Raw genomic sequence first — 13,129 nt, forward strand, 5'->3', positions numbered from 1 at the left:
TTTCTATTAAGATGTATGTAAATTCTATATAATCATCATCAACCCTCAATAGTAAAAATGAGTATTGTTTTGTGAACTTTCGTGAACCAACATCTCATTACACTTGTAATAATTGACCTCATTCTTGATATTACTGATTTCCTTGGGATCAGATAAACTGTACTGTGTGACCGATTTATTGTATCTCTTGTAAACATCGCTTGAAAAAGTTTCATTTATCTGGATCTTGTTGTTGAAATTGACGCGCTTCAAAACATGGGAAGGTGGTGGTGGATGTTGGTCCTGGGGTGGGAAACTGGCCGGCATCTGCAACTTGTGCTGAGAGCGTGGTGATTGTGATTGTTGCGATTGCTGGTGGTGCCGAGGATACCCATACGGTGGACTCAATTGTGACCGACCACGCTTCAAGATTGATGGGCTATTATTACGGGCCACCAACTCATCTCTTGGCACAAATGGCACAACCGGCTCGAACTTGTGCACTTCAACTTCAATGCTAGGATAATCACGGAATTGCTTGATGTATTTCAAATGCACAGGCAAGTTCCGCTTACCATCCTCAGATAAGTCAACAAGCACACTATTCAATTCGTCTCTGTTAACAACCACAGTGGCACTGACATTGCTGGTTAATGGCAGCGTAGGCTCAAACTGATTTTGTGGTGGCTCACGTGAAATAATTCTTTCCTCACCTGTCACAGCTTCCTCAATAATTGGAGAAGATGTGGCGATATCTTCAGGCTTAGAAGATGGTCGAGGAGCAATCCCACTACTTCTCTTTTCAAGCTCAATCTGTCTAGCCAATGCAGATTCATCCAATTGCGACCAAAAGCCTTCGTTTTTCAAAAACTCAATGTTCTCATCAATGTACGTCCCCGTCCAAGTACCCGTATTGTCATTATCAGCATTTTCATCATTACCACCAGTAGAGGCAGTGGGAGGAGCAATAGGGCCACTGGGTTCAGTTTCAACATCTTGAAATCCAACATCGCCCTCGGCATTATCACCACTACTTCCATCTTCATCGCCAGCATTATCCGCCTCATCACGCAATTTTTGGTCGTCAATTTGCTCTCTTGTCAACTCGTCATCTTTCAAAAATGGTTCACTCAAAACACCATTTTTAGATTTCGACATGGTCTTTGGCAATTTGGCAAAATCAGGCGGTTTGGTCGGCGTCAAGTCACGTTCAAACTTTTCGTCAAATGAGAGCATGACATCATCGAATAAACCAGCACTTTCTGGTTCGAAATCGGGCAACGAACCAAGTTTGAATGAAGCCTCACTAAGGACCGATAACCGATTACCATCGGAAGCATCGTGCATATCTTTATGTGCGGGCGGTTTTGCCAATAACGAAGATGAAGAAGTCTCGTCCTTTTTGAATAGGCCAAACAAACCACGATTCAGTTTTTTCTTGGAAGACAAGGACAATGACGAACCTCCACTACGTAATGAAGTAGATGTGGAATTTGCGGAATCGGAACCATCTTTATCTTTGGGTTTCAATTTCTTGAAGAATGTCTTGAAATTGGTGACAGACGAAGACTTGCCCAATTTGGAAGGTTGTGTTGAGCCAATGAATGTGGAATGACTCAAGACTGATGCATTTGGGGATTGGAAAATACTACTGACCAGCTGTTGTGGAGATTGTGGCTGTGGTTGTGGCTGTGGTTGTGGCATGTTACGAAACATGGGCGCAGGTTTATTAAAAACAGGTTCACTCTGAGCTATAGTGGACTTTGTTGGGTTTGCCTCATTGTGGTTTAAACTTGATTTCTTTTCGCCACTGTCGTTAGGCAACAACGACCTTGTTTTGGGGAATTGACTTGGTTGAGGAGGTGTAAACACTACTTCCTCCTTCAAAGTAGATCCATTCTTGACGTCATCGGACTTGGAATTTGTCGTACCATCATCTTCTTTCTTGTGCTCATCACCTTGCTGGTGGTGGTGATGCAGATGGCCATGCTTCTTTGGTTTTCCTTTGACTTTCATGTCGGGAGACTTTTCAATTGGTGGTGGAGGTACAGCATCGTGAGGAGGAGTCTCAATATCATCATGTGCTCCTCTCCCACGCCCTACTTTTGGGGTTTCTGGGAGTTCCACAGCCTTAGTAGGTGACCTTTTCATCGCCAGTGGTGTTGATGCTGCCCCTTGTTTGATTTGGTTGATGTATTCTGCAGAGGAAGTAGACGACGCTTGACGATGGTGTTTTCGAATCTTTTGACCGACAATCTGAACATCTCCTCTAGGTGGAACTTCCTTTTGAGAGTCATTAACCCATCGATTAAATGGTTTTGAAGTGATTTCGAAATCAGCTGAAGGAACAGAAGAAAAGGAGTAGGTGGGTGACAAAACTTGTTGATTCAATTTGTCAGCTGCTTCAGGGACGTTAACTGTATGGCCTGTAATGCTTGCTTGTGACTGAGGAGTTTGCTGAATATTAGTGACTGGGCTTTCCTGATTATGTGTCTCAATTAACGCATTTAATTCGTACAGCTCAGGAGAGTAATCGTCGGCATGCAGCTCATCCATTGCATTGACACTAGGCTCAGGGAATCCAGCTATATCGTTCTCTCTATCAATGCTCCTGGACTTTGCGAGCAGGAGCAATTGACTCGGAGACTTTGAATCAGGAGCATTTTCCACACGGCTCTCCAAAACTGAACAATTGATTGGAATTGTTATGCCTGGGCTGCCTGGAAGCGAGTTCTCATCATCACTTTCAGGCAATATCCATTCCGCTTGCTCTACGGGTGTCGTTGCGCCCGATTTTGTTAACTCCTCTTGGGTTGAATTGAACGACATATCAGATATATTTGCAAGAACTGGTTTTTCTGGAGATATGTACGTTTCTGTCGCTTCGCCGTTGCACTGCTGTGAAGCATCACGTCGCATATCACGAGGTTCTGATAGTATTTGCAGGGTTTCTGCCGCATTCTTCTCGTCTTCATCCAAACTGACTTCCGATACAGACGATGAAGACTGGACCAAAGGCTCACCCGAGTACTCTTTAAACTGAAGATCATGGGGCGATGTGTTTCCGTGGGTGTAGGACACATGCTGTCTATTCAAGTTATCTCCAATAGAGCTCATTGAATGTCCAGCACTATTTGAGCGTAAAGTAGATACAGCGGTGGCTGTTTTGAATGTGTCGTCACTGTTTGCATTTAATGTGCTGACAACTGTATCATCGGTTACATCATCCTCATGAGCACCCCCATTGTTTGAGGAGGTAGAATCCATACTATGCATTTGATCACTAGAACCGCTGCTTTCTCTATTTGTGGCATTTTTAGTATCAGAAGTGGTGCTATGTTGTATGACTCGTGGTTGGCTATTATGCTCGTGATGATATGATCCAGAGTGGGTTGCTTCCACATTCTCTAGGTATGGCTCTTGTGTATTAGGAGTTTGCCGAATAGTTTGCAGCTGGGGATACTCGGAGCCTGTAGCAGTGAAATGCCCATCAGAGTCCGTTTCCAATTCATCTATGTTGTTTTCCTTTTGGGTGTGTGCATTCAGTAGCTGGTGAAAGCTTTGATGTATTTGCTCATCACTGATTGAAGTAGACGGAGTATTGCTATCAGATCGGCACAAATTTGCGGCCGAGTTGTTGTTATACTGATTGTGTAACACATTTGACATGTTTGAGTTTATGGAGGACACTGAAGACGATGGATTTGATGAGTGATGGTGCTCGCATCTGGTGATGTTTTGTGGTTGGAGTCTTTGCAAATTGCGTAGACTTGTAGTGCTATTATTCCTATAATTTTCATAAGGCATTTTTCCATTGATATTGTTGTCAAAAGAGATATTCGTTTGAATATCACCCTTATTTTCTCTAATACTTTTCGACAAGGTTTGCTTATTCGCCAATCGGACATTCTGAAGTGAGTTTGACTTTGGAATGGATGTGTAAGAACCAGTTGAGCGAAGTGTTGGAGGTGCAGAAATGGCTGGTGAATTTGTGGGGGATTCATTGGGAAAACGCGATTGGTTCATCTGTGGACCCATTGAAGGTGCGTTATGGTTAGGGTTGTTATGATATCCATGACCCATGTTGAGGCTATTTGGGTTGCTGTTGCTGTTGCTGTTGCTGTTGCTGTTGTTGTAATTGGCGTTATTGCTGTTTTGTTTTGCACTTGTGTCAATGGAGATTTTTCCTGGTCTATTTCTTTTTGCTGGTGCGGTTCTAGGTCGAAACACTTCTCCGTTTGGGAAATAGTACACACCTTCTTTTGTATAGTACGACCCAGGCGGTGCTCCCATGTTTCTATAGCCATTGCTGGGAGGTATGGCATTGTTGTGGTTACTCGGTGGGTTGTATACACGGTTCCCATTAGCGGCATTATTGGGTGCATAGCTGTTGTGGCTGGAGAAGCTATTGTAGCTAGTGGAACTGGTGATGCTGTTACTCTTGGAATACGACTCTCTGGCAGCAAGAGTTGGAGATGGCATCGATCCAGTCACCCGTTTTGCCGGTTTTTTCATAAACTTGCTGTCAACAGAAAGTAAATTGTCAGTGGACATATCTCGTGATAGTGATTTATGTTGCGATGAATATGTGTTAGCGGTTGACACTGACGTTATGGAATTTCTTCTCGAGTGAGGTGTCATGAAAGCAAAATTGAGCTGGCAATGAACTGTATAAGTGTGCTGGTAGTGTAATATCTAGATCTTATGGGGGACAAGGGGGGGGGTCTGAAATACAACTGAAGCAAGTATTTTTTTTTCTTCTGTTTTTTTTTTAAAACTTTTGTTTTGTATGTGATTTGGTCCACCGTAGTCAAGGTAGGACAGTGGATTTTTAGTAAAGTAAAGCGAGTGTCTTGTGAGTTTGTAATAAGATGAGGTGGTCTGGACGGTGGAATGTGGGTTATTCTAGTGGGTGGGGTGAAGTGGCTGTGAAATATAAATCAATTTCTAGCTAACCTTTTGTTTTCGATTGCGCGTCCCGATATCGATGTTGTGTTGAGTAAGAAGAGGTGTGAGTGTATGAGTGTGTGTGTGTAGTTTGTGTTGTGTTGGTATGGGATACCAATTGTGAATGTGCTACTGTTGGTGATATATTCTGTGGATGTAGAAAGAAAGAGTGGAAAGAGTGGAAAGTAAGAAAATGTATATGAATGTTGTGTTTTACTCAACAAGGGTTTACAGATTTTAGTTTTGAGTGTAGTGTAGTGTACTGTATATGTGGTTTTTGTTTCTTTCACAAGAACAAGAACAAGAACAAGAACAGAGAATAAGAAGAAAATAAAAAAAAAAATAAAAAAAATAAAGAAAATAAATAATCAATTGTCTTGTCTTGTCTTCTCTTCTAATTGTGTCAGTTGTATTTTGATATTGTTCCTGTAATAATTTTTTCTTTTTTTTGTTGGCTTGTGGTAGTGTCAATAAAGGTCAATTTGCTCTGACCACGAGACATTAATCTTCCCTACACGTCCCAATGACAGGTAGAGAGACATCTTCTGTTAGCTGTACATCACACAATACCAATCCCACCTCTTCCGACACCTCATAGTTTGGTTTCTGCTCTGCAAATCTCACGTAATCTTGTTACAAGGGGGGAAATCAAAGGTAGTGTACAAGTGCAAAGAAATGGATAGTATGCAGTACACCAACACGCACGTACAAAACTATAACTACAATTATAATAGACATCAGCTGTAGCACAAACACATCGAGCATACTTTTGTTGCAAGTATTTCCTGTATATAGACCATGCATTGAATTCCACTCTTTTCTGTCTGTATTGTTTCTTATATGTATATAAACATAGAACTGGAATCAATCGTTTCTTGCAAGGAGAGCGGACAGATAGAACAACACGACTAGCTGACATTGGAGGCAAGTCCTCATCACCAGCACCCACACTCCCCCCCCTTTTTCGGAAGAAGCTAACATACGAGTAGTCACGTACCAGGTTTTTATATGATGATGACGCTCGACTTGCTTGTAGTCTCAACTGTAACCATAAGGGCTTTTTAGCATGTAGCAGTAAGTGTAATAAGAAGTTTACTGGCTATTATTAGCCTGCATTACATGCACGAATTTTATTTCAAGTTCCAGAAATAGATCGTCCCTACATCGGCACGTCCGGTTGCGGCAAAACTATAGACTGACTCAGCAAAGAGGAACATCTGTCATACTATATTGTGGCCATGGAAGAAAGAAAACCCATGACAGGTTTCTAACACAAGAGCTCACTCTAAAAGATCAACCTTCTAGAAGTCGCGAGATTTCACACCGTATAAGTATGGCAGCACCGTCTGGAGATGGAACACGGAACGGAGTACGGAATGCAAAATGTTTGTTTTACTTGAAAATGTGCACAGGAACAATCTACTCTCACTTTTTTTGTGTCGTGTACGCCCTTGTAGAAGGCGATATTATTTTTCTGTTCCCCTGATTCCTCCAACTCTTTTAATTCTTCTAATTCTTCTTTCACGACGTACATTGGCAGAACTGTAGGCGGAAGTGAATAGCTCATTCGGTGTTAATCGTCAAGACGGGAGAAAAATAGTTGCAGTGCAAGTAGAAGTGCAAACAGGACTGAGATCAGCATTTGTCTAAGTCCTCTAAACCCAAGCCTCACCCACAAAGAACAAATCTAAACAACAAAAAAAAAAAAAAAAAAAAACCAGGAACAGAACTTATTCAACCGGCCGATCTTTTCTCGGGAGATAAAAAAAAATTAAAAAAAATTAAAAAAACACATTCCGATTATCGTCTTTGGTGGGATGACTATAACCCTAACCCCGTGTCATTCCCAATTGGGAACGATTTCGTCAATTTTAAGCAAAGGCAAACATTTTGTCATTTTTGTTACTTATGCACAATCGCTTGATTTCTGTTGTTGTTGTGTTTTCTTAGTCTGTCTTGTCTCTGTCTTTTTTGTTGTTTATTGCTGTATATTTTAGCTTGCTATATCACAATACTAAAGGAGCTCACAAAGTCAAACTCTGTAGAGTTTTGAAAAAGGGACAGGTTGGAGACGAATTACACTTGCAAGAGACAAGCGGGCTTCTTTCGGAAACAAAACTGCTACACTATCATGAGAGAGAAGCTTGAAAGACTGTAGATCATTTAAAGACACCAAATCCACATTTGGTTCCATTCTTTGTGTTCAATGTACATATCCATCTAGCTCTCATTATCGGAGTTACGAATCTCCATTCATGTGTGTGTGTGTGCAATTACAATTGTCTGTGAATAATCTCTCTCTCTCTCTAGTTTCGATGACTGAAGCATATGGTTATGAGTTGCAACAAATACAAATGATAGAAGACGAAGTCATTGTGTTTTGTTTTTTGATTGTTTGTTTGTGTATGTGCCTGAAGTTAACAACGTCATCAAAGCACACCATAGCAACTGTAAGATTCAAAGAGCGGAGATTACGAAAGCACGCGAAGCGGTGGTAAAGAAGAGGTGTGTCTCCAGGTTTCAATTGCTATTTGAAAGTACTAGACTAGACTTCCACATTTTTTGTAACCCACGATAATTATTCTATTTATTTTTTCAACTTTCTCTTGTCTTCTTGGCAAGAAATACGTCGTATATACGAGTTCTTGACATAAATGTACATTGCCGCATGTCAATGCAGGTCCAACCTCTCAGCTATCAGTCACAATTGACACAAATGTAAATGAAAACTACATGTAGTTGAATTTGTTTAAAGTCATGGTGCAAATTGACTAGAGATGAGAAGAATAAATTAAAAGTATATGCATTTGTAGAATATCAAAATATCAAAAGATCAAAAGATCATCCTAAATTATTCTGAAAACCCTCACTCTACCACTTTATCTCCCTTCCACATCACCTAACTTCATTAAAACACTTTCTCAACATGATAATCAGTCATCTACTATACATCATCTACCCTCTAATCATCCACATCATCTACCCTCTAATCATCCACATCATCACCTCAACCCAGGCACTCGAAGTCACGATAAACAACGTTAAATTAGACAACCCAATCCAGACTGTCAAATCCAAATTCAAAAAATACTTGCCTGAACTACAAGACAACTTGGAAATCCCAACACGTCCCAACCAGCAATTTGTCCGTGAATCATTCGTTGGTTCCCGGATTGAAGGTAATAACGACAAGGGTAATGGTCACATCAACCATCGTGGTATAAAATCGATGTTCAAGAAGCACAAGAAGATACAATCATCAACCATCATCCTGCTATTGCTGCTGCTGCTGTTGCTGCTGTTGGTGACATATACGCTGACCGCAACTCCAAAACCTACGACTGCAGCTGCAATCTTCAGTGACTCCGATGATATTGATGACGATGATAATGATGATGGTGATGATGAGAACAATACCGGCAATGAGGTGCTTACAAACATCTCAGCAAGTACAAGTCAAGTCGTCTCCTCCATCAATTCTAGTGACACTTTATCATCAACCGTTCATTCGCGTCCATCGTGGATCAAGAGTTTTCTCACATACAAATCCAAACAAACCATGCTCCATTCCATGTCAGTTGATCATAGTAGAACCCGCCACCGATTGATAAACTCCAACATAGACGAAAACCGCTCTTCCCATCATGCTCATACGGATCTGAAGTTGACGTCGAAAATCACCGAATATGAAGACTCCTTGAGTAATCCCAAGGATTTGAAACGATGGGTCCAGCTCATTGCCGATAAACCCACTGCCATTTCATCAAGCTCCACTTTCAATAAGAACAACGAAAATCAGAAAGGAGGAGGAGGTAGTAGCAGCTACTCTTCAACACCAATCCATTCTTCTTCAATCAAAACCAAACTATTCACCACTGGCAACAAAAACGACAATCAACAACTTGAAATTGATATCGAGGAGTTTATAAACTACTTGATCAATGAACAAGGTTTCAATCGAGACGATTTACAATTTCTCAGAATGAAGAACTTGGATTATGGATTGGGCGAAATTGAACAAGAATTGAACAAGTTGAAAGATCAACTGGGAAAGCCTAAAGTCATCAAGATCGGTGGGGAGGAAGACCAGTTTAATAATGGAGGTGGTAACGGCATGGGTAGCAAGCTCAAAGCTCGCCATCGCCATGCATTGTCGTTGTTGTACTTGTCTATACTAGTAATATTCTGAAGACATAAAAAGAAGGCAAAAAAAAAAAAACCACGCATCATCAGAACCCTCGGCACTTTTATCCTCTTTCTCCTCTAATTTCCACCCTCCCCCCCTTCCCCGCTCCCACTCACTTCTCTTTTCCCCCACTTGATCAATCTTTATCCAACACGTCTATATTTGTAGAGCTCAATCTCCACAAAACCATCATAAACGCACTCCGAAAGGGCTTAAACTTTTCAGCAACATGCAACACATACACATCATGAATAGGTTTCCAAGTCCGTTTCGAATCCAGCTTATTGAAAAACTTCGACCTCTTCTTCAACCCCGCCTGCTTTGTTTCATTTTGCGATACTTCCAATTTAGCCAGTTGAAGCACATGCGGTCTTTGCTCGAGATACTTTGCCATTCCTCTAGCCACACCCAAATCATCCTCGGCAAACACATCCATCTCTTCCAAGGTGAATATCGCAAACATCTTGGCTGACCATAATCCAATCCCCTTCAATTTACACACCTCGGTGTATATCTCATCAACGGATGCATTGCGATAAAAATCTAACGAGGTTAATTTATCACTAGGGTCAGCAAACACTTGACTTATATGTTGAACATACGCGACTTTCTGTCGCGATAGGCCAGCACTTTTCAACTGCTCCTCAGTGAAGCCAAGCGTTGCTTTTGCTGTAGGCACAACCTCCACCCCGCCATTGCTAGTTCCTTCTCCACTATTGAATAAGTTCTTGAACTTGGCTTCAACTGATTTGGCAGAAGCTCCGCTAACTTGCTGCGCAATCACCGACCGCACTAAGCTGTACCAGAATAGATGAATACGATCGTCATCAGCTTGGTTCAATTTCTCGTCAAATGACTTGGACCCAAACCCAGTGAAATTCTCTCGAACTATAATCGGATGCAATGTGGGATCTACTTCAATACAATACTTGATACCTTCAATGAATCCTGGTGTATGGTAATCAATGAATTCCTGAGGCAAGGATAGATCCAGTGGCACTACCAAGTTGTCCTGCTGGGCCACCACCTCCGTTTGATCGTCAAAGAGACGCGTGGGGTTTGAAGGAGCTTTCGGTACTTTTACCAATGGGGGTTTGGTCTTTGGTTTAGTCTTTGTCTTTGACACACCATTGGATTTCGCATTGCCATTCAGTTTTGATGTCGACCTCGACTTGGCTTTTGTTTTATTGATGTTGATATCGGTTGGTATATCTGTTGCTAATGGGTATACTTGAGACGTGTTTTCCGCGGTCTTCAAACCTGACTTGTTGGCTCTTGTGATGGGACCCATTGTGAACTGTCGTGGGTAGAAGAGGTGGGGTTGTTGGATAGCACGAAAGAGTAGGCGTTTTGGGATTGTGGCTATCACCTTGAAAATTTGTAGAAAGATGAGTTTGTGGGAGTGGGGGAACGGTGAACGAGCTGGGTTTTTTTTTTATTATTTTTTCTATTGCTTGTTGCTTTGAAATTCTGAAATTTAAGAATCCAAATATGATTTGAGACCAGTATGTGTCTAAATCTTTGTTGGGATGAGTAGATCTCTAGTAATTAAAATGTAGTGAGTTCTTTGTAACGGTTTCCGGTGTGTAGTTGAAAAAGGCTCCTTCATGCTTGCAAAGCGGGCTCCTCCATTAGTATAATGGGACCATGGTGCAACGGCCGTCATGGTTTCACCATCAATGACTTTCATGTGGGAGCACACACACTCCATGATAGCGTGTTTAGCACAATCATTCTTCCGATCCTAACTTTTTTTCCTCAATATCTCTTTGTGGGGGTGGTGGGTGCCGTGCTATGATTCAAGTGGGACGAGAAGGAAGAAAGAGAGACAGATTCGAAGAAGAAGAAGAAGAAGAAAAAAAGAAAAATTATTTGCAATCTCAAGGTATCACCACAGAAAGCTCTTTCCCTTATCCACCTTATCCCACACCACCCCCTTCAATCATGAGTATGATCGGTGTCTACCAAGGGCCCCAGCCGCCCAAAAAGAGTCTACAGGAAATGACTCAACAAGAACAAGCAGAAGAAGGAGCAAGATACTTTGTCGATTTCATGCAATCATGTCCTGGGAAAACCGCCATGGCAGGAGCCAGTGGTTTCGCACTCGGTGGGTTCTTTGGATTATTTATGGCCTCGATGGCGTATGACGTGCCAGTAGGAACTGACGCTGTCAAGCATATCAGCGACTTGCCATTCAAACAACAAATGAAGTTGCAATTTGCCGATATGGCAAAGAGATCATACTCATCAGCTAAAAACTTTGGTTATATTGGGTTGGTTTATTCTGGAGTCGAGTGTACCATTGAGAGTTTTAGAGCCAAGCATGACATATACAATGGTGTGACTGCGGGATGTATAACGGGCGCAGGATTGGCCATTAAGGGTGGTCCACAAGCTGCGGCTATTGGGTGTGCTGGTTTTGCTGCATTCAGTTTAGCAATAGATATGTACTTGAGCAGTGATGCCGCTGCGCCACCAAAGAATGACTACGACCTATGAGAGAAGAGGAGGCAAAGGCAGAGGGAAAGAAATGAGACCTGAACTTTATTGAGTATGATGAAGGATATGTTTACATGGGGCCTGGTCTTGTAAATAATACGTAATAATACAATGTTTTATAGAAACACATGAACTTTTTCTTTGTTGGATCAGCAAAAGTAGTAACAATATCGGTACTTGAAATCAGCTGCAAGAACAGAACTTGTGAAAAATAGAATGAGAAAGACGATACTCGCCGTGATCCAATATCTAAAGCTGTAAACGTAGTTGGAAACTCGATTGGAGACTGTGTTTAGTCTTGAAGTAGTCTGTAGATTCGCTTTCAATTTGGCATTTTCCAACTTTTTGAGTAGCTCATCCACTTGGGCATTGTTGACATTTTCTTCTTGTGTCTCAGTCTCGTCTCTTTGGCTCTTGAGATCGTTTATCAACTCTAGTATTTCGTCAAGCTTGATGTCAATCAATTCAATGTCGGTGGCTTCATGGATAAGACCGTCCAACTCTTGATCCAATTGGGACAACTTGGTTCTTATTCGATCCTGTATGCGACCTTGACTTGTTTTCCGTGTACCTGGGGTGCGCTTAAACGTGTTACGATAATAGAGCTCACCGTCTGCATTATTAGGTAGAGAGGACACTGTATATGGAGTTGGGGCTATTGGCGTTTGTGCGGTGTCATGCAAAGACGACGTGAAGCGGTTTGAATTGGGATTGGATTTAGATTTGGATTTGAATTTGTTTTGGTTTGACGGTAAGTACGTGAGCGGCAAGGGTTCACCTAGGTTAAATATTTCCTGTTTATGTGACTGCCTATTCATATCTGCATTCTGGACTCGAAGAGAGCTTTCAGTTATGAGTTCGGTAATGCCTGGTCTCGTGGTGGGTGTTTGATATAATTCTTTTGTGTTCCTTGTTGTTTTGGTTTGAAATTTCTTTTTTTTTGTTTTTTTTTTTTTTGGTGAACTTTCGCAAATTTTGACGCGCCTTGTAAATATCTACATCAAAATGATGTAAGCACTACACGGTGGTGTCGAGAAGGTGAGATGGCACACAGAAGAGGGAGAGTTGAAGGATAATAACCCGGTACCGACTGGAAAGAGAGGGTAGCTTATATTAGAGATGTAAGTCATTTATTCTCTATCCAATTAGTTTTCACGCGTGAATCAATTTGCAATTTGCAACAACTCTCCCCCGCTCAGCATATGCTTCCTTCATCAAGTACGTGATGATCCACATCTGATTGTATCGTTCTACTTTGGTCATTGCTTCTTGTGAGTCATCATTGCTTGTGGTAAGAACTGATTCCGAATTCCCCTTAGTTATATGATTGTAATCATAAAATAGACATGAAAACTTGTCAGCAACGAAATAGGACACCGCTACTACCTCTGTCAACGGATACAGACTTAGCTTTGGAAGGTTGTGCTCCTTCTGTAACAGTATAGCCACATCTTCAATGAAGGAAGTGAGCCCTTGATACAAATGTTGATGCATTGGATTCAGTTCTTGTAGTTGTAA

General features: G+C 41.5%; 5 protein-coding genes across 5 annotated transcripts; 2 read left to right on the forward strand and 3 right to left on the reverse strand. All coding sequences in view use genetic code 12, as the record gives it.

Moving 5' to 3' along the window:
* Positions 1-45: 45 nt before the first annotated feature.
* On the reverse strand, positions 46-4,620 carry KGF57_003938 (uncharacterized protein; the record flags this gene model as incomplete). The annotated part of the gene is made up of 1 exon (XM_051753407.1): positions 46-4,620. The coding sequence occupies one exon, from the start codon at positions 4,618-4,620 to the stop codon at positions 46-48; it is 4,575 nt and encodes a 1,524-aa protein (XP_051607513.1).
* A 3,232-nt stretch (positions 4,621-7,852) lies between these two features.
* Positions 7,853-9,115, forward strand: PGA46 (Pga46p; the record flags this gene model as incomplete). The annotated part of the gene is made up of 1 exon (XM_051753408.1): positions 7,853-9,115. One exon carries the CDS (start codon positions 7,853-7,855, stop codon positions 9,113-9,115), a length of 1,263 nt encoding a protein of 420 aa, XP_051607514.1.
* Positions 9,116-9,248: 133 nt separating this feature from the next.
* Positions 9,249-10,403, reverse strand: KGF57_003940 (DNA-3-methyladenine glycosylase II; the record flags this gene model as incomplete). Its single annotated transcript, XM_051753409.1, has 1 exon — positions 9,249-10,403. One exon carries the CDS (start codon positions 10,401-10,403, stop codon positions 9,249-9,251), a length of 1,155 nt encoding a protein of 384 aa, XP_051607515.1.
* Positions 10,404-11,056: 653 nt separating this feature from the next.
* On the forward strand, positions 11,057-11,611 carry TIM22 (translocation channel protein; the record flags this gene model as incomplete). Its single annotated transcript, XM_051753410.1, has 1 exon — positions 11,057-11,611. The coding sequence occupies one exon, from the start codon at positions 11,057-11,059 to the stop codon at positions 11,609-11,611; it is 555 nt and encodes a 184-aa protein (XP_051607516.1).
* Positions 11,612-11,760: 149 nt separating this feature from the next.
* Positions 11,761-13,105, reverse strand: KGF57_003942 (uncharacterized protein; the record flags this gene model as incomplete). The annotated part of the gene is made up of 2 exons (XM_051753411.1): positions 11,761-12,454; positions 12,846-13,105. 2 exons carry the CDS (start codon positions 13,103-13,105, stop codon positions 11,761-11,763), a joined length of 954 nt encoding a protein of 317 aa, XP_051607517.1.
* Between the last annotated feature and the right edge of the window lie 24 nt (positions 13,106-13,129).

Source organism: Candida theae (genome assembly GCF_024610275.1).
Source record: "Candida theae strain CBS 12239 chromosome Unknown scaffold24, whole genome shotgun sequence".
NCBI lineage: Eukaryota > Fungi > Ascomycota > Pichiomycetes > Serinales > Debaryomycetaceae > Lodderomyces > Lodderomyces theae.